A 20,439-nucleotide genomic window follows, 5' to 3' on the forward strand; every position below is an offset into this window, starting at 1 on the left:
TAATAATATAATTAAAATAAAAAACAACAATAACTAAATAATTAAATGGCGTTAAATACTCGTCTTTTTGTTATAAATAACCCATATTATATACATAAATATGGGTGATCTGCCCTTTTAACCAGAAAACAATCGGTTATTTACAAATATCAACGAATTGTCTTTAAAAAAAGCTTAGAGCAGAACTAGATCATGTCGGTTTATCTTTTTAAGTTCTTTACACCGATCACTGTTAAAGGTGTTTTACCTTCAGCTGCCTTAATCGCTACAATGCCTACGACACAGCATACCAGGTGGTGCGATTATTGGTGGCCTCTTCCTGTTCCGGTTTGGGTACAACCCATATATTGCCTATACCACTATCACTACTAAAACGATTCGAATCACGAAACAATGATAAATTGGCAGGTTTACGATGCATATGATCGCCATTGAATTCATGCGAATGTAATTCTTTCATTTTTCTACGTTCCTCGGCAGCATAAGCACTTATCATGTCACGTATTAGTTCCAACCATAATTCGATTAAGGGCGGATCAGCTATAAAATCACATTCCTGTTGTTTGCGATGATCATAGTATAAAGTGAATTGTTTTGTTTTCGATGTTATGCCAATATGTTCACAAGGATAACGACCGTGGAATATCAGTTGTTTACCTTTGATTTCGGTATAGATAATGCATTTATCGAATATGAACACCTTAGAACGATAGCTACGCTTAAGGGTGTGATCGTAGACATGGAATTCACTAACTTTGCGGAATTTTCCCTGGTAGAGAACATTGAACTAAGGAAATAAAGAAATTTATTAGATTTTGGTTTAATTATAGATAAAAAACTTTGAACTCTAACCTCATTAGGTTCACTTGGACACACAATATCATTGATTATCTCCGATTCATTGGTGGTAGTCAAGAGATTTCTTAACTTTTTCTCCAAACGACAACAGGATTCAATAATGGGTTTCATAACATAATCTCGATTTTTAAATAGGGTCTGGAAAACATTCACAAAAGAATATTAGAAAAAAAATTATATTATATTTTCCTACACAAACTTACCGTTATAAACTGTTGCAACAGTAACGGATAACGGGCCATACGTTGTATAGGTTGCACCAAAAAGCTATTAATACCCAACTTATCATCGATTTCAGTTTGTAAAAGCTAAATTACAAAAATTAATTTTAATGTTAAAAATATATAAAAATTTTGTTCTAATTTCCCGAATCCCTAACCCACCTTAAAGTAATTTTTATACATATCACACAATTTCAATGATCTCTGTTTGTTCATGGTAAATAATACATAACCATAAAAGCAGTTACTCTGAAAATAGTAAAAGAAATAGTTAAAAAAAAATCCAAAAATATCTTTCATCTTCAAACTCACATCTATATACTGTTGAAACTCATCAAATATTCTCTTTAAATCATGTCTGTTGCGCTGCAACATGGGTAGAAATTCATCACGATGAAATTCCGCTATCTGTTCTACATTGCCGAATAGTACATGTTTTTTCCCTCTTAAACCTATGGGTAAATCGCTACGCTGGAATATATTGCCATAGTTGTTGATGCCAATCCAAAGGTTTTCCACATAGGACTCCTCCGTTTTGATTAGTTCTTCTAGAATGGGTCGTATGAAACTGTAGCCTTTGTCACGCAATTCAATTTGTTCCTCGTCGTCGGGTTCACTGGAAGATAAATAGATCGAGTAATAAGTTGTAGTTTTCTGCTTTCATTGGTTGATAACTTCATTTTTTACTATCTTTACTATAGTCCAGATAATAGACTAGACTATAGTCCAGATAATAGACTAGACTATAGTCCAAACTATAGACAAGACTTCACACGTGAATATAGATGATACTATAGTCCAGCTAATAGACAAAGCTATACTCCATACCATAGGAAAGACTATAGACCAGACCATAGGCCAGACTATAGTTCAGACTATAATCCAGACTAATGGCAAGACTATAGTCTACAGTCAAGGTTATAGACTAGACTACAGTCCAGATTATGGACAAGGCTGTAGTCCAGACTATAGACTAGACTATACTCCTGACTATAGACTAGACTATAGTCCAGACTATAGACTAGACTACAGTCCAGATTATAGACTAGACTATCGTCCAGACTATAGACAAGACTATAGTCCAGACTATAGACAAGACTACAGTCCAGACTATAGACTAGACTATAGTCCAGACTATAGACTAGACTATAGTCCAGACTATAGACTAGACTATAGTCCAGACTATAAACTAGACTATAGTCCAGACTATAGACTAGACTATAGTCCAGACTATAGACTAGACTATCGAAAAGATTAGAGTACAGTCTTTAATCTAGAATACAGCCCAGATTATGGACTAGGCTATAGTCCAGATTATGGACTAGGCTATAGTCCATACTATGGACTAGGCTATAGTACAGATTATGGACTAGGCTCTAGTCCAGACTATAGACTAGGCTACAGCCCAGATTATGGACTAGGCAATATGGACTATATACTAGGCTGTAGTCCAGACTATAGACTAGACTTTATTCCAGACTATAGACTAGACTAAAGTCCAGACTATAGACTAGACTATCGTCCAGACTATAGACTAGACTATCGTCCAGACTATAGACAAGACTATAGTCCAGACTATAGACCAGATTATAGACTATAGTCCAGACTGTAGACTAGATTATAGTCCAGACTATAGAATAGACTATAGACTAGACTATGGTCCAGACTATAGACTGGACTATAGTCCAGACTATAGACTAGACTATAGTCCAGACTATAGAATAGACTATAGTCCAAACTATAGACTGGACTATAGTCCAGACTATAGACTAGACTATAGTCCAGACTATAGACTAGACTATAGTCCAGACTATAGACTAGACTATAGTCCAGACTATAGACTAGACTATAGTCCAGACTATAGACTAGACTATAGTCCAGACTATAGACTAGACTATAGTCCAGACTATAGACTAGACTATAGTCCAGACTATAGACTAGACTATAGTTCAGACTATAGACTATACTATAGTCCAGACTATAGACTAGACTATAGTCCAGACTATAGACTAGACTATAGTCCAGACTATAGACTAGACTATAGTCCAGACTATAGACTAGACTATAGTCCAGACTATAGACTAGACTATAGTCCAGACTATAGACTAGACTATAGTCCAGACAAGGCTGTAGTCCAGTCTATAGAAAAGGCTATATATAGTCCAGACTATGGAAGAGACAACAGTGCAGACTATAATCTATTCAATATGCAATTGACTAGACTACAGACAAGATCAGACTATTGTTATCAGTATAGACTGTTTATAAAGCGGACTACAGTCCGAAAATAGTCCAGACTATAGACTAGACTATGGTCCAGACTATAGACTAGACTATAGTCCAGACTATAGACTAGACTATAGTCCAGACTATAGACAATACTATAGTCCAGACTATAGACTAGATTATAGTCCAGACTATAGACTATACTATAGTCCAGACTATAGACTATACTATAGTCCAGACTATAGACTAGACTATAGTCCAGACTATAGACTAGACTATAGTCCAGACTATAGACTATACTACAGTCCAGACTATAGACTAGACTATAATCCAGACTATAGACTAGACGATAGTCCAGACTATAGACTAGACTATAGTCCAGACTATAGACTAGACTATAGTCCAGACTATAGACTAGACTATAGTCCGGACTATAGACTAGACTATAGACTAGACTATAGTCCAGACTATAGACTAGACTATAGTCCGGACTATAGACTAGACTATAGTCCGGACTATAGACTAGACTATAGTCCAGACTATAGACAAGGCTGTAGTCCAGACTATAGACAAGGCTGTAATCCATTCTATAGAAAAGGCTATATATAGTCTAGAATATGGAAGAGACAGCAGTGCAGACTATAATCTATCCAATATGCAATTGACTAGTCTACAAACGAGATCAGACTATAGTTATCAGTATAGACTGTTTATAAAGGGGACTACAGTCCGAAATAAAGACTATAATCCACATTGCAGTAGAAGAACATTTGTTTAAATCTAAACTTACCTTTGTTTTGGTTTATGATGCAATGACATAAATCTTGTGGTATCAGGCGGCGGAAGGTCAGAGCCTGTAATTATTTCAGTCTTAGGACGAGAGCGATAATTTCTGAAAAGAAAATGAATTAGCAACAAGAAAACTGTAGCAAGAACTTCAATAGTTGTCAGGGCCTAGATAACTTAACAGTCTATAACACGGTTGAGGGAATTTGGAAGTCTACAAAAATGGTTAAAATGATCTTTAAAATAGACTAAAGAAATTATTTTAAACTTGATCTAGGATAAATGCAGTATTGAGACGTAGAGCTAAAAACTAGTATTGATGGCAAGGGAAGTCGTTTCAAACTGATCTTTATTATAAATATTGGGACCTAGGACAATTACAATCTTGGGACAATGTAGAGGACATAATATGCATATGCCACTCTTGCAAATATACTACACAAAACAATTTCCGGTATTGTCATACCAATACCGCAGTTATCATTTTCTAGTTAAATGTTAGTTTGCTATAAAATGTTTATAAACAATTTAAAGACGCTACCGCAATCTTTTCTATAAAAAAGTTTATTAACAATACATTGTTTGCTTATATAAAAAAAAACTGAATTGTTAATATAAAAAGCAACAGATAACAGAATTTATATATTTAAGTGCGAACAATATGAATTCTGAATCATGTAAGTTATATTTATGGCAATTAAGACAAGGAAATGATAAAACCAACAAAACCTATTTTTTTACTTTGCAAAAAAGTATGTAATCTTATCTGAAAGGTTTTGTTAAAAGAAAATATCAATAATGGGGATTTACTTTTTGGACATTCAAAACCGATATCAAATAAACAATTTAAAATATTTGAAGAGATTTGAAAATAAAATATTATTGGTCAAAAAGAGAGCGGTGAATGCTTTGTTTTCTCGGGACATTAATAAGAATGAAGATTTATTATTCTCTAAGTTTGGGGAGTATCTCATTTCAAAATTGTTTATAAAAAAAACATTGTAAAATAATATATAATATAATATAGAATCAGGGGTCTAAAGTTGATTTTTAAAACTCACCTTGGAAAATCTTTATTTCTCGTCTTTGCACTAGTGGCATCCGTTTTATCCGGTCCACTTTCTTCTGTTTCCTTTGAGCTCTTCTTAATCTCTTCAGGATGACTTTGGGAATGTTGAAAGACGGGTGTTAAAAATGATTTATTTATGGCTGCTACTGGTAGACTTTGCTCTCCGATTTGACCTTCATCTCCTGCCTCTGAAACACCAAATTCATCTTGTACACTATCACTACACTCTAGCTCTGCATCATCATTAATTTCATCCTTTATACTGTCCACTTCATCTTCAGAACGTCCTTCATCAATACTGTTGTGAAATACCGAATTACGTTTATCATCCATCTTGGAGTTATGGGTATTACCCATGGGATAAGCTTGCACTAAATATGAACCGGATGTTGAGGAGGGTGTTGTTAGCGAACTAGATGAATTAGCACGTTCACTCATTAAGAGCGATTGTGAAGATTTAGATTTGTATTTTGTTGTTTTACTAAGCACACGTTCTTCGATTTGTAGATTTTCGAATAATAATAATTTCTGTTTTACACCCAACAATGCGGGATCCGGTGATTGTGGTGTTGTGGGGGTTTGTCGTTGTAGTTTTTTTCCACTGCCATGATTAATATGACAAGAATATCTTGTATCAATTACATCATCATTAAGTTGATGATCTTCATTATCGTTCTCATTTATATCTATATCGATGGAACGCATTTTTAGTATCGACTTTTTATTAAAAGCATTTTCGGTATCGGAATTAACGGAATATGAAATGTTCATTGAACTGGAAGTGACGCTGGGCGTGGCAGATGTTGGTGTGCTAAGGGAAATTGAGGATGTGTCTATGTCTTCTGAGCGATCAGGTGTTGTTCTAGTTGATTTTGTCTCTTCCTGAGAGTTGGTAAAATTGTACACTTTGGAATCTGTTGAATTATGACTTTCGGTACTAAAACGTCTACGATTTGAGCCTCGTTTATTAAAATTACGATTGCTTAAGTTGCGTTCACGACGAAATGGTCGTGGACTGGCTTCTTCATCGGCCATAGTCTTGAGTTATTTGAGCAATATTTGGGAAAGTTAGAAAGGTATTGAGCTAACTGAAAGAAATTAGAGAGAATTTTTAATTAATTAAAAGATAACAGCTATCGGTTTATAAGTAAGGATTACTATATTATTATTCTATAACTCAGACTAATGTCCTAGTTCTCACTATATTTCTAGATTACGCAATAGTTTAGGCTATAAATAAGACTATAACCCATATAAATAAGACTATAATCCAGACTATGCACATCACTATAATTTAGACAAAAGATCGTAAGATCTTAAGTGATTTACATTTTACTGAATATTTCTAATATAACATTGGTTGGTTCTTTTCATGAAATTTATAACCACAATCAAATTACCAACTTATTTCAAATTGTATGTACTTTTTGCATTGTTCGCATAGCTATTTACAGACCGCTTTTATTCAAATACGATAACATTTGGCCTTAAGTTATATAGATAAGATACGATACTAATGGTGATTTTTTTTCGGGTCAAGATAATAAATCTCTTGGCGCACTAAATATCACATACATATTTATCTAGGGGAAGTACTTTGCACGAAGAACCATGTGCAAGTGCTTGGAATATAAACGTTTCTAAATAAATCTGTCATTTTGTGCACCGGTTTTTATGTCGCTATATATTCCTCATTTGAAAATATGTTAGAAAGAACTTGATCTAGAGAAAAACGACAATAGACCATAGACTAGTCTGTCGTCTAGTCTACAATATCGTCTATTCTATATTATAGTTTTTTCTATAGTCTAGTAAATAGTCTAATCCATAATTGAGTATATAGTCCAGTTTATAGTCAAGCCTATATTCAAATATATAATATAGCCAATAGTATAGTCTATAGTCTAGTTTATAGTCTAGTCTATAGTCATGAATATAGTCTAGCCTTTAGTCTAGTCTAAAGACTAGTATATATTCAGGTATTTAGTCAAGTACATAGTCATAGTCTATTGTCAAGTTATAGTCTAGTCTATAGTCTAGCCTATATTCTAGTATATACTCTAGTTTATAGCCAAGTCTATTGAGAAGTCTTTAGTCTAGTCTATAGTCAAGCATATAGTCTAGTATATCCTTTTGTTTATTGCCAAGTCTATTGACAAGTATTTACTCTAGACTAACCTATATTCTAGTCTTTAGTCTATTCTACAGAATAAAGTCTAGTCTATAGTCTAGTCTATTAGTTTATTGTCAAGTCTATTGACAAGTCTTTACTCTAGTCTATCCTATATTCTAGTCTATAGTCTTGTTTAAAGCCTAGTCCAAAGGGTAGTATATGGTATATTCTATATTCTAGACTTTAGTCCAGTCTATAATCTACTCTGTAGTCTAGTCTAAAGTCTAGTGTGTAGTCTACTTTATAGTCTAGTCTATTGTCAAGTCCATAGTCTAGTCTACAGTCAAGCCTATAGTCTAGCCTATATTCTAGTATACACTCTCGTTTATTAACAAGTTTTTACTCTAGACTAACTATATTCTAGTCTATAGAATAAAGTCTAGTCTATAAGTATATTGTCAAGTCTATTGACAAGTCTTTACTCTAGTCTAGCCTACATTGTAGTCTATAGGCTAGTCTAAAGCCTAGTCCAAAGCCTAGTCCAAAGCCTAGTATATGGTATATTCTATCTTTAGTCCAGTCTACAGTCTAGTCTATATTCTACTCTGTAGTCTAGTCTAAAGTCTAGTGTGTCTACTTTATAGTCTAGTCTATAGTCTAGTCTATAGTCTAGTCTATAGTCTAGTCTATAGCCTAGTCTATAGTCTAGTCTATAGTCTAGTCTATAGTCTAGTCTATAGTCTAGTCTATATTCTAGTCTATAGTCTAGTCTATAGTCTAGTCTATAGTCTAGTCTATAGTCTAGTCTATAGTCTAGTCTATAGTCTAGTCTATAGTCTAGTCTATAGTCTAGTCTATAGTCTAGTCTATAGTCTAGTCTATAGTCTAGTCTATAGTCTAGTCTATAGTCTAGTCTATAGTCTAGTCTAGTCTAGTCTATAGTCTAGTCTATAGTCTAGTCTATAGTCTAGTCTATAGTCTAGTCTATAGTCTAGTTATAGTCTAGTCTATAGTCTAGTCTATAGTCTAGTCTATAGTCTAGTCTATAGTCTAGTCTATAGTTAGTCTATAGTCTAGTCTATAGTCTAGTCTATAGTCTAGTCTATAGTCTAGTCTATAGTCTAGTCTATAGTCTAGTCTATAGTCTAGTCTATAGTCTAGTCTATAGTCTAGTCTATAGTCTAGTCTATAGTCTAGTCTATAGTCTAGTCTATAGTCTAGTCTATAGTCTAGTCTATAGTCTAGTCTATAGTCTAGTCTATAGTCTAGTCTATAGTCTAGTCTATAGTCTAGTCTATAGTCTAGTCTATAGTCTAGTCTATAGTCTAGTCTATAGTCTAGTCTATAGTCTAGTCTATAGTCTAGTCTATAGTCTAGTCTATAGTCTAGTCTATAGTCTAGTCTATAGTCTAGTCATAGTAGTCTATAGTCTAGTCTATAGTCTAGTCTATAGTCTAGTCTATAGTCTAGTCTATAGTCTAGTCTATAGTCTAGCTATAGTCTAGTCATAGTAGTCTAAGTCTAGTATAGTCTAGTCTATAGTCTAGTCTATAGTCTAGTCTATAGTCCTAGTCTAGTCTATAGTCTAGTCTATAGTCTAGTCTATAGTCTAGTCTATAGTCTAGTCTATAGTCTAGTCTAGTCTAGTCTATAGTCTAGTCTATAGTCTATTATAGTCTAGTCTATAGTCTAGTCTATAGTCTAGTCTATAGTCTAGTCTATAGTCTAGTCTAGTCTAGTCTAGTCTATAGTCTAGTCTATAGTCTAGTCTATAGTCTAGTCTATAGTCTAGTCTATAGTCTAGTCTATAGTCTAGTCTATAGTCTAGTCTATAGTCTAGTCTATAGTCTAGTCATATTCTATAGTCTAGTCTATAGTCTAGTCTATAGTCTAGTCTATAGTCTAGTCTATAGTCTAGTCTATAGTCTAGTCTATAGTCTAGTCTATAGTCTAGTCTATAGTCTAGTCTATAGTCTAGTCTATAGTCTAGTCTATAGTCTAGTCTATAGTCTAGTCTATAGTCTAGTCTATAGTCTAGTCTATAGTCTAGTCTAATAGTCTAGTCTATAGTCTAGTCTATAGTCTAGTCTATAGTAGTCTATAGTCTGTCTATAGTCTAGTCTATAGTCTATAGTCTAGTCTATAGTCTAGTCTATAGTCTAGTCTATAGTCTAGTCTATAGTCTAGTCTATAGTCTAGTCTATAGTCTAGTCTATAGTCTAGTCTATAGTCTAGTCTATAGTCTAGTCTATAGTCTAGTCTATAGTCTAGTCTATAGTCTAGTCTATAGTCTAGTCTATAGTCTAGTCTATAGTCTAGTCTATAGTCTAGTCTATAGTCTAGTCTATAGTCTAGTCTATAGTCTAGTCTATAGTCTAGTCTATAGTCTAGTCTATAGTCTAGTCTATAGTCTAGTCTATAGTCTAGTCTATAGTCTAGTCTATAGTCTAGTCTATAGTCTAGTCTATAGTCTAGTCTATAGTCTAGTCTATAGTCTAGTCTATAGTCTAGTCTATAGTCTAGTCTATAGTCTAGTCTATAGTCTAGTCTATAGTCTAGTCTATAGTCTAGTCTATAGTCTAGTCTATAGTCTAGTCTATAGTCTAGTCCTATAGTCTAGTCTATAGTCTAGTCTATAGTCTAGTCTATAGTCTAGTCTATAGTCTAGTCTATAGTCTAGTCTATAGTCTAGTCTATAGTCTAGTCTATAGTCTAGTCTATGTCTAGTCTATAGTCTAGTCTATAGTCTAGTCTATAGTCTAGTCTATAGTCTAGTCTATAGTCTAGTCTATAGTCTAGTCTATAGTCTAGTCTATAGTCTAGTCTATAGTCTAGTCTATAGTCTAGTCTATAGTCTAGTCTATAGTCTAGTCTATAGTCTAGTCTATAGTCTAGTCTATAGTCTAGTCTATAGTCTAGTCTATAGTCTAGTCTATAGTCTAGTCTATAGTCTAGTCTATAGTCTAGTCTATAGTCTAGTCTATAGTCTAGTCTATAGTCTAGTTCTATAGTATAGTCTATCTAGTCTATAGTCTAGTCTATAGTCTAGTCTATAGTCTAGTCTATAGTCTAGTCTATAGTCTAGTCTATAGTCTAGTCTATAGTCTAGTCTATAGTCTAGTCTATAGTCTAGTCTATAGTCTAGTCTATATCTAGTCTATAGTCTAGTCTATAGTCTAGTCTATAGTCTAGTCTATAGTCCAGTCTCTAGTCTAGTCTATAGTTTATAGCCTAGTCTATAATTAGATCTATTGTGAAGTCAATATTTTTTGGTCTATAAATTTCACCATATTTCACACAATTTTGATTTTGAAAATAACAGATCAGGACAAACAAATGTAACAACAATGACGTAATTTTCACAAATGATTTCGCTTTTACTTTTACACTTTTTTACAATATTAACATAAATTTTAATTTGAATTTTTATTTCCGTTATAAAAAACCTTCATAATAATGCAAAAATACTTTATGTAAGAAAATGTATTAAAACATTTACATAAAAATTGATTAAAACAAGCTAAGTTTTTCTAAAATTTTGTAATTATCATTATCAACACAATTTTCTTTTCAAAACTGAATTTATTGAATAATATTTAAGAAAATTCTTAAAGCCTTCAGAGGGTTAATTTTATACAACTCCATATTTGTAGAACAATAACTTATTAAACACTTCTAAGTATTTTTGTATGTTATTTATTGAAACACATTTTATTTATATATTTAAGGCAAGTTTTTTTTTTATATTTAATAACACACCCAAAAAAATGTTGAAATAATATTTTAGTACCTCATAAAAATTGATTTTATTTTTTTTTCTTAATTTATATATTTTTTCGTTGAAAAATATATTTTTTTTTAAACACAAAATATTAACACATGTTTTTAGTACATAAGTAAATATAAATATTTATAATTTGTGTTTACTTTTTTCTATTAAAATTTTATTTTATATATATATTTTATTTTTGTTGTCTTTGTTTATTTTTATTTTATTTAAAAATTGTCAATTGTTTATTTCAAAATTTAATTCACACTTTCGCGTCGTATTAGCACAAAACATGCCGAACTAATTAACAGTTGACCGTTTCAAGGAAATTTTAAAATACAACTAAAATATATTTTAGAATAAAATATTTTTTAATATTTTTTTGTTTTTATTTTATTGCTCATTCTCTCTCTCTGAATTATACTATTAAGATTGTTTTTGTTTCATAAATTATTTTATCTATTGTTTTACTTATTTACTTAAAGAATATTTAATTAAATTGCTTTAAGGTAGAACAAATATTAATTGTTAAATTAAAAACACTATGGAAAAGGCTCTTAATAATGTTTTATAAGAGAAAAAGAGACAAAGTGATAATTTACTTTCTCTTGAGAAACCAAATAACACTTTAATTATAAAAAATGTTGATGATTGCTTTATTAGAATTTTTTATGACATATTAATAAGCAGAAATAGTTTTTTATTTAAATTTAAATACAATAACGAACTATTAATTGTATATCTTATGTTTGTAAAGTATATCGGCTAAACATTATATATACAAAACTGAGAAATACATATGTATATATGTATTTCTTAATGTCACACAAATAACTTACTCTAAAACATTAATTGTACCTACTTAGATCAGTTAATATGGGTAGAGAATCTGAATAGTTAAAATATTAGATTGTTATCTGTCTTATTCATAAACATTTATCAAAGGTTTATAGAACAAATTTTGTATTAAAATTTGATTTAAGAACCGTTGATAAAAGTTCATGAATAAGACGGGATTACAGCTTTGTCTCTAGTCTTATCTTTAATCTTGACAATTCTTTAGTCTTCACTATAGTCTATAGAATGGACTATAGTGCAGTCCACAGTCTGGACTATAGGCTAGTCTTTAGTCTAGTCCATATTCTAGTCTATAGTCTGGACTATAGCCAAGTCTAAAGTATAGACTATATTCTGCACTATAGTCTAGTTCATAGGCTAGTCTATAGTCTAGTTTATAGTATATTCTATAGTCAGGTCTATAGTTCAGTCTATAGTCTATTCTATAGTCAAGTCTATAGTCTAGTCTAGTCTAGTCTGTAGTCTAGTCTATAGTCTAGTCTATAGTGTAGTCTATAGTCTAGTCTATAGTCTAGTCTATAGTCTAGTCTATAGTCTAGTCTATAGTCTAGTGTATAGTCTAGTCTATAGTCTAGTGACTAGACTAGTCTAGTCTATAGTCTAGTCTATAGTCTAATCTATAGTCTAGTCTATAGTCTAGTCTATAGTCTAGTCTATAGTCTAATCTAAAGTCTAGTCTATAGTCTAGGCTATAGTCTAGTCTAGTCTATAGTCTAGTCTAGTCTATAGTCTAGTCTATAGTCTAGTCTATAGTCTAGTCTATAGTCTAGTCTATAGTCTAGTCTATAGTCTAGTCTATAGTCTAGTCTATAGTCTAGTCTATAGTCTAGTCTATAGTCTAGTCTATAGTCTAGTCTATAGTCTAGTCTATAGTCTAGTCTATAGTCTAGTCTATAGTCTAGTCTATAGTCTAGTCTATAGTCTAGTCTATAGTCTAGTCTATAGTCTAGTCTATAGTCTAGTCTATAGTCTAGTCTATAGTCTAGTCTATAGTCTAGTCTATAGTCTAGTCTATAGTCTAGTCTATAGTCTAGTCTATAGTCTAGTCTATAGTCTAGTCTATAGTCTAGTCTATAGTCTAGTCTATAGTCTAGTCTATAGTCTAGTCTATAGTCTAGTCTATAGTCTAGTCTATAGTCTAGTCTATAGTCTAGTCTATAGTCTAGTCTATAGTCTAGTCTATAGTCTAGTCTATAGTCTAGTCTATAGTCTAGTCTATAGTCTAGTCTATAGTCTAGTCTATAGTCTAGTCTATAGTCTAGTCTATAGTCTAGTCTATAGTCTAGTCTATAGTCTAGTCTATAGTCTAGTCTATAGTCAAGTCTATAGTCTAGTCTATAGTCTAGTCTATAGTCTAGTCTATAGTCCAGTCTATAGTCTAGTCTATAGTCTAGTCTATAGTCTAGTCTATAGTCTAGTCTATAGTCTAGTCTATAGTCTAGTCTATAGTCTAGTCTATAGTCTAGTCTATAGTCTAGTCTATAGTCTAGTCTATAGTCTAGTCTATAGTCTAGTCTATAGTCTAGTCTATAGTCCAGTCTATAGTCTAGTCTATAGTCTAGTCTATAGTCTAGTCTATAGTCTAGTCTATATCTAGTCTATAGTCTAGTCTATAGTCTAGTCTATAGTCTAGTCTATAGTCTAGTCTATAGTCTAGTCTATAGTCTAGTCTATAGTCCAGTCTATAGTCTAGTCTATAGTCTAGTCTATAGTCTAGTCTATAGTCTAGTCTATAGTCTAGTCTAGTCTAGTCTATAGTCTAGTCTATAGTCTAGTCTATAGTCTAGTCTATAGTCTAGTCTATATTCTAGTCTCTAGTCTAGTCTACAGTCTAGTCTATAGTCTAGTCTATAGTCTAATCTATAGTCTAGTCTATAGTCTAGTCTATAGTCTAGTCTATAGTCTAGTCTATAGTCTAGTCTATAGTCTAGTCTATAGTCTAGTCTATAGTCCAGTCTATAGTCTAGTCTATAGTCTAGTCTATAGTCTAGTCTATAGTCTAGTCTATAGTCTAGTCTATAGTCTAGTCTATAGTCTAGTCTATAGTCTAGTCTATAGTCTAGTCTATAGTCTAGTCTATAGTCTAGTCTATAGTCTAGTCTATATTCTAGTCTCTAGTCTAGTCTACAGTCTAGTCTATAGTCTAGTCTATAGTCTAGTCTATAGTCTAATCTATAGTCTAGTCTATAGTCTAGTCTATAGTCTAGTCTATAGTCTAGTCTATAGTCTAGTCTATAGTCTAGTCTATAGTCTAGTCTATAGTCTAGTCTCTAGTCTAGTCTATAGTCTAGTCTATAGTCTAGTCTATAGTCTAGTCTATAGTCTAGTCTATAGTCTAGTCTATAGTCTATAGTCTAGTCTATAGTCTAGTCTATAGTCTAATCTAAAGTCTAGTCTATAGTCTAGTCTATAGTCTAGTCTATAGTCTAGTCTATAGTCTAGTCTAGTCTAGTCTATAGTCTAGTCTATAGTCTAGTCTATAGTCTAGTCTATAGTCTAGTCTATAGTCTAGTCTATAGTCTAGTCTATAGTCTAGTTCATATAGTCTAGTCCTATAGTCTAGTCTATAGTCTATTCTATAGTCTAGTCTATAGTCTAGTCTATGTCTAGTCTATAGTCTAGTCTATAGTCTAGTCTATAGTTAGCTATAGTCTAGTCTATAGTCTAGTCTCTAGTCCAGTCTATAGTCTAGTCTATAGTCTAGTCTATAGTCTAGTCTATAGTCTAGTCTAGTAGTCTAGTCTATAGTCTAGTCTATAGTCTAGTCTATAGTCTAATCTAAAGTCTAGTCTATAGTCTAGTCTATAGTCTAGTCTATAGTCTAGTCTATAGTCTAGTCTATAGTCTAGTCTATAGTCTAGTCTATAGTCTAGTCTATAGTCTAGTCTATAGTCTAGTCTATAGTCTAGTCTATAGTCTAGTCTATAGTCTAGTCTATAGTCTAGTCTATAGTCTAGTCTATAGTCTAGTCTATAGTCCAGTCTATAGTCTAGTCTATAGTCTAGTCTATAGTCTAGTCTATAGTCTAGTCTATAGTCTAGTCTATAGTCTAGTCTATAGTCTAGTCTATAGTCTAGTCATAGTCTAGTCTATAGTCTAGTCTATCTAGTCTATAGTCTAGTCTATAGTCTAGTCTATAGTCTAGTCTATAGTCTAGTCTATAGTCTAGTCTATAGTCTAGTCTATAGTCTAGTCTATAGTCTAGTCTATAGTCTAGTCTATAGTCTAGTCTATAGTCTAGTCTATAGTCTAGTCTATCTCTAGTCTATAGTCTAGTCTATAGTCTAGTCTATAGTCTAGTCTATAGTCTAGTCTATAGTCTAGTCTATAGTCTAGTCTATAGTCTAGTCTATAGTCTAGTCTATAGTCTAGTCTATAGTCTAGTCTATAGTCTAGTCTATAGTCTAGTCTATAGTCTAGTCTATAGTCTAGTCTATAGTCTAGTCTATAGTCTAGTCTATAGTCTAGTCTATAGTCTAGTCTATAGTCTAGTCTATAGTCTAGTCTATAGTCTAGTCTATAGTCTAGTCTATAGTCTAGTCTATAGTCTAGTCTATAGTCTAGTCTATAGTCTAGTCTATAGTCTAGTCTATAGTCTAGTCTATAGTCTAGTCTATAGTCTAGTCTATAGTCTAGTCTATAGTCTAGTCTATAGTCTAGTCTATAGTCTAGTCTATAGTCTAGTCTATAGTCTAGTCTATAGTCTAGTCTATAGTCTAGTCTATAGTCTAGTCTATAGTCTAGTCTATAGTCTAGTCTATAGTCTAGTCTATAGTCTAGTCTATAGTCTAGTCTATAGTCTAGTCTATAGTCTAGTCTATAGTCTAGTCTATAGTCTAGTCTATAGTCTAGTCTATAGTCTAGTCTATAGTCTAGTCTATAGTCTAGTCTATAGTCTAGTCTATATCTAGTCATTCTAGTCTATAGTCTAGTCTATAGTCTAGTCTATAGTCTAGTCTATAGTCTAGTCTATAGTCTAGTCTATAGTCTAGTCTATAGTCTAGTCTATAGTTAGTCCTAGTAGTCTATAGTCTAGTCTATAGTCTAGTCTATAGTCTAGTCTATGCTAGTCTATAGTCTAGTCTATAGTCTAGTCTATAGTCTAGTCTATAGTCTAGTCTATAGTCTAGTCTAAGTCTAGTCATAGTCTAGTCTATATAAAAGTTTGTAGTCTGCCTATAGTTTATAGTCTGGCGGCCGTTAGTTTGGTCTATATTCTCTACTAAAGTTTAAACTATAGTCAGGTCTATAGTCTTGTCATTAGTCTAATCTATAGTCTGGACTATAGTCTAGTCTATAGTTCGGACTATAGTGTAGTATATATTCTGGACTATAGTCTAGTCAATAGTCTGGACTATATGTAATTAGCCCATCGTCTGGACGAAGTCTAATCTATAGTCTTGACTAGAGCTAAAACCATATTTAAAATATATCTTAAGCATTCCAATTACCTCATATTTCCCTAACTACCTATACTATATTATTTAAATTAAATCAATCAATGGATTTCTCTTCGATCAAAAAACTCTTTCTCTTAAATATTTTACCTTAAAGCTCTTAAACCAATATATATTTTATGACAATTTAACACACAAATGAAAATATAAACATATAGTAGGTATCATTTTATAATTTTAATTATCTTTTAAACAATTTTTATTGTTTTTTTGGTTTTGTTTTTAATTTACTTTTTTCGTACGTTTCCGAAAGAATAACGTCAGAATACTGATATGAATATAGAAAAATGACTCATTAAGATGCATTTCATTCAGATTTTTTATTTATAAAATTTTTTTAAAACAATATCATTATAAATGAACTGTTAAATACTGCAAAAAATTAAGTAACAATTAATTATTTTTACACACAATAAAATTTACAAAACAAGCATAAAAATTTAAACCAAATAAGGGAAGTATGCCCATATTGCAAAACAAAAGTTTAAACAAAGGGTATAAACTGTCAAAAAAGTAAATTACAACCTTGTTCTCTAGATGTCAAGAGAGTTTATACAATATTAAACTTTCTTACAAATAAAATTTTCAGACAGTTCTCAATTAGTCAACCTGTATCAGCTATAATTTTTGAAATTGTATACGGTTTGTTAAAAATTCTACTAATTTTGCTTAATTAGCACTTTAATTATTTTTTTTTTTTATTTTTTGCACAAAGTTAGCAACAAATAACTAAATACTATAACAATTGGACTTGAAAAATAAAATATTTATTTGTATTTTTATTTTGTAAAAATTTTTGTGTAAATAAATTTGTTCTACTTTTGAGTTTTGTCATTATCGTTGCTCGTGAAAGAGTATTTACCTACCTACTTACTCTCACGCTCAAGTATTGAGATAAGAGAATTTTGAAAAATTTATGGCGATAGATTTCTTAGTTGCATTTTGAAGTCATATTATATACGAATATATAAACGTGTTAGGCAATATTTCGTAAATGTCTACAAGGGGACTAACCTGCCTCCGACTTCGTGATGACGCTATAGAATCTACAAATCTTATATACACCAAATTTCACTTCCATTAAATTCTATTTATGATTTCTCATGCTGACGTATTATGTCATTTAAAGAAATTCTATATAAATTTATCCACTAATCCCATATCATACTTTTCACTGTCATAAAAACTAAATAAATATTTCAAAATTTGGTATCAAGGTTAACACAGCTAATGCCCCCTTTTATCTAAACTATACCATATTTAAGAGTCAACAGCATAAACGGTCCTCCCCCTATATATTACGGTAAAAATATAAACACAATTGTGACGTAGCTTTGCTTTATGTCGCACATAATCGAAGAAGATAAAGAAAGAGTAAACTCTTTTCTTAAAAGAGAAATAAATCTGTTTAATTACTTCTGTAAAAATTTACATTATTTGATTTCCAAAAATACTCTATGAATGATTTTTACTAATCGAAATTGCTTGAATCAAAGTGTTCTACCTGCTATATTACAAATCGAAAATTCTGCGTATGAGATTAATCAGCATCATTAAAAATAAGAAATGTAAAAAATTTTCCGTGATCACTTAGATACAAAAGACCGAAATATTTTTCTTTTAATTTGTAAAATTTTAGTGAAATACTAGTCTAAAGTTTGGATGATAGTCTAGTCTGTAACGTGGACTATAGTCTTACATATAGCCTAGCCTATGTTTGACCTATAGTCTGAACTATAGTTTAGTCTATAGTCCGAACTATAGTTTAGTCTATAGTCTGAACTATAGCTTAGTCTATAGTCTTAACTATAGTTTAGAATATAGTCTGGACTATAGTCAATACTATAATCTATAATCTGGACAATGATCTAGTCTATACTATATATATTTTAGTCTATATTCTGGACTATGCTCTAGTCTATACTATGGACCCTAGTCTATTCTGTATTCTAGATTATAAATAGTATACTCTATAGTCTGGACTATAGTCTAGTCAGTACTCTGGACTATAGTCTATTCTATATGCTGATAATAGTCTAGACTTGACTATAATCTAGGCTATATTATAGTCAATAATCTGCACTATACTTTACTTTATAGTCGGGAGTCTATAGTCTGGACTATTGTCTAATCTGTAGTCTGGAATATAGACCGGCCTAAAGTATTGTCCTTACTCTGGACTTTAGTCTAGTCTATATTCTGGGTTACAGTATATTCTATAATCTGGATAATAATATAGTCTATAGTATGGAATACAGACTGGACTACTGTCTAGTTTATATATTGGATTATAGTATGGACTATAGTCCAGTATACATATGTATAGCCTAGTAAATAGCCTGGACTATAATAGGTTTGTCTTTAGTCTGGACTATATTCTAGTCTATAGTCCAGTCTATAGTCTAGTCCATAGTCTAGTCTATAGTCTAGTTTATAGTAGACTCTATAGTGTAGTCTATAGTCTAGTCTATAGCCTAGTTTAGTCTATAGTCTAGTCAAGTCTATAGTCTAGTCTATAATCTAGTCTATAGTTTAGTCTATAGTCTAGTCTATAATATAGTCTATATTCTAGATTATAGTCTAGTCTATAGTCTAGTCTATAGTCAAGTCTATAGTCTAGTCTACAGTCTAGTCTATAGTGTAGTCTATAGTATAGTCTGTAGTCTAGTCCATAGTATAGTCTATAGTCTAGTCTATTATATAGTCTAGTTAGTCTATAGTTTAGTCTATTATCTAGTCTATAGTCTATAGTATGTACTATAGTCTAGTCTATCGCCATGACTATAGTCTAGTATATAGTCTAGCCTATATTCTGGACTATATTCTAGTCTAAAGTCTGGTCTGTAGTAAGGACTTTAGTCCAGACTAAAAACTATAGTCTAGTCTATAATCTGGATTATAGTTTAGTCTATAGTCTAGACTATGGTCTAGTCTATAGTCTGGACTATAGTTTAGTCTATAGTCTGGACTATGGTCTAGTCCATAGTCTGGACTATAGTCTAGTCTATATCCTGGACTATTGTCTAGTCTATAGCCTGGAATATAGTCTAGTCTATAGCCTGGGCTATAGTCTAGTCTATAATCTGGTCTATAGTCTGTCTATAGTCTGTCTATAGACTGGACTATAGTCGGTCTATATAGTTGGGGCAATAATCTAATATATAGTCTGCACGATATAATTTAATTTGTAGTGTTGACTATACGCTAGTCTTTAGTCTGGACCATATTCTAAATTATGGTCTAGTCTACACAAAAATATTGACTATAGTACAATCAGTAGTATGGGCTATAGTGAAGTCTATTCAACAAAACACACATACAACTTAGTATCAAAACAAACAAACAAAATTTACTTTTATCAGTCACTTGATTAATGTACGTGATAAATTTATTTTCTTCACATATGGATGGAACGTAAAATGTAAGCTTATCTAAATAACCGATGTAGGGTATCACAGACGACAAATTAAGATTTGTTGTATTGAGTAAAAAGAATATAAATTATAATTTGTATTAAGCTGTTTATAGTGGGCGATTTAACACTGACATGATCACACTCATAGAAATATAAATATTATGATTGCAGTATTATTTTATTATTATTTTTATTAATTTTGACATAATTTTCTAAAGATGTTTTTATTATTATTTTCATTAATAATTTTTATTATAATTTGTTGCACAATTCTAAAGGGCAGTAGCATTATTTGTCCAATTTATTATCTTTTCTATTTACATTTCTATTAAATAAAATAAATAATTTAGACGACGACAGCTGATTAAATGGCTCTAACCTTTAAATAACTGTATTTTTTTATAAATTTTCGATAAAAAAATTAAACGCGTTTTTGTGTATTCTACCGCATACGAGTACCGCCGAACCAACACCAATCCACCAGTATAAAAAACGTACTGACAATTTTGCAAAATCAGAAAAAAAATATTTTTTTATTGTTTAGTAGAAGTTAGCAGATAACATTTATTCATAAATGTTGTTGTTAATGTTGACGTTTTGTTTTTGACGTTTTTTATTTATTTTATTTTTTTCCTATTTTTTGCATTTAATACACCTGTATTTACCA

General features: G+C 31.5%; 1 protein-coding gene across 3 annotated transcripts; it reads right to left on the reverse strand.

The window, feature by feature from the left end:
• Positions 1–235: 235 nt before the first annotated feature.
• On the reverse strand, positions 236–20,264 carry LOC119604478 (triple functional domain protein). Of its 3 annotated transcripts, none has more exons than XM_037957120.1 (8): positions 20,152–20,264; positions 5,153–6,248; positions 4,096–4,197; positions 1,392–1,695; positions 1,242–1,328; positions 1,062–1,166; positions 853–996; positions 236–787 (listed from the first exon to the last, which is right to left on the reverse strand). In XM_037957120.1, the coding sequence occupies exons 2-8, from the start codon at positions 6,193–6,195 to the stop codon at positions 275–277; spliced, it is 2,298 nt and encodes a 765-aa protein (XP_037813048.1). In that variant the 5' UTR covers positions 6,196–6,248; positions 20,152–20,264; the 3' UTR covers positions 236–274. The 3 variants fall into 3 exon arrangements, with proteins under 3 accessions (XP_037813048.1, XP_037813051.1, XP_037813049.1); XM_037957123.1 differs by lacking the exon at positions 20,152–20,264 and adding an exon at positions 11,201–11,366; XM_037957121.1 differs by lacking the exon at positions 20,152–20,264 and adding an exon at positions 11,064–11,366.
• Positions 20,265–20,439: the final 175 nt, after the last annotated feature.

This window comes from Lucilia sericata, unplaced genomic scaffold, assembly GCF_015586225.1.
Source record: "Lucilia sericata isolate MDLA Ls3-8-SP2 unplaced genomic scaffold, ASM1558622v1 Contig000398F_arrow, whole genome shotgun sequence".
Classification (NCBI taxonomy): Eukaryota; Metazoa; Arthropoda; class Insecta; order Diptera; family Calliphoridae; genus Lucilia; species Lucilia sericata.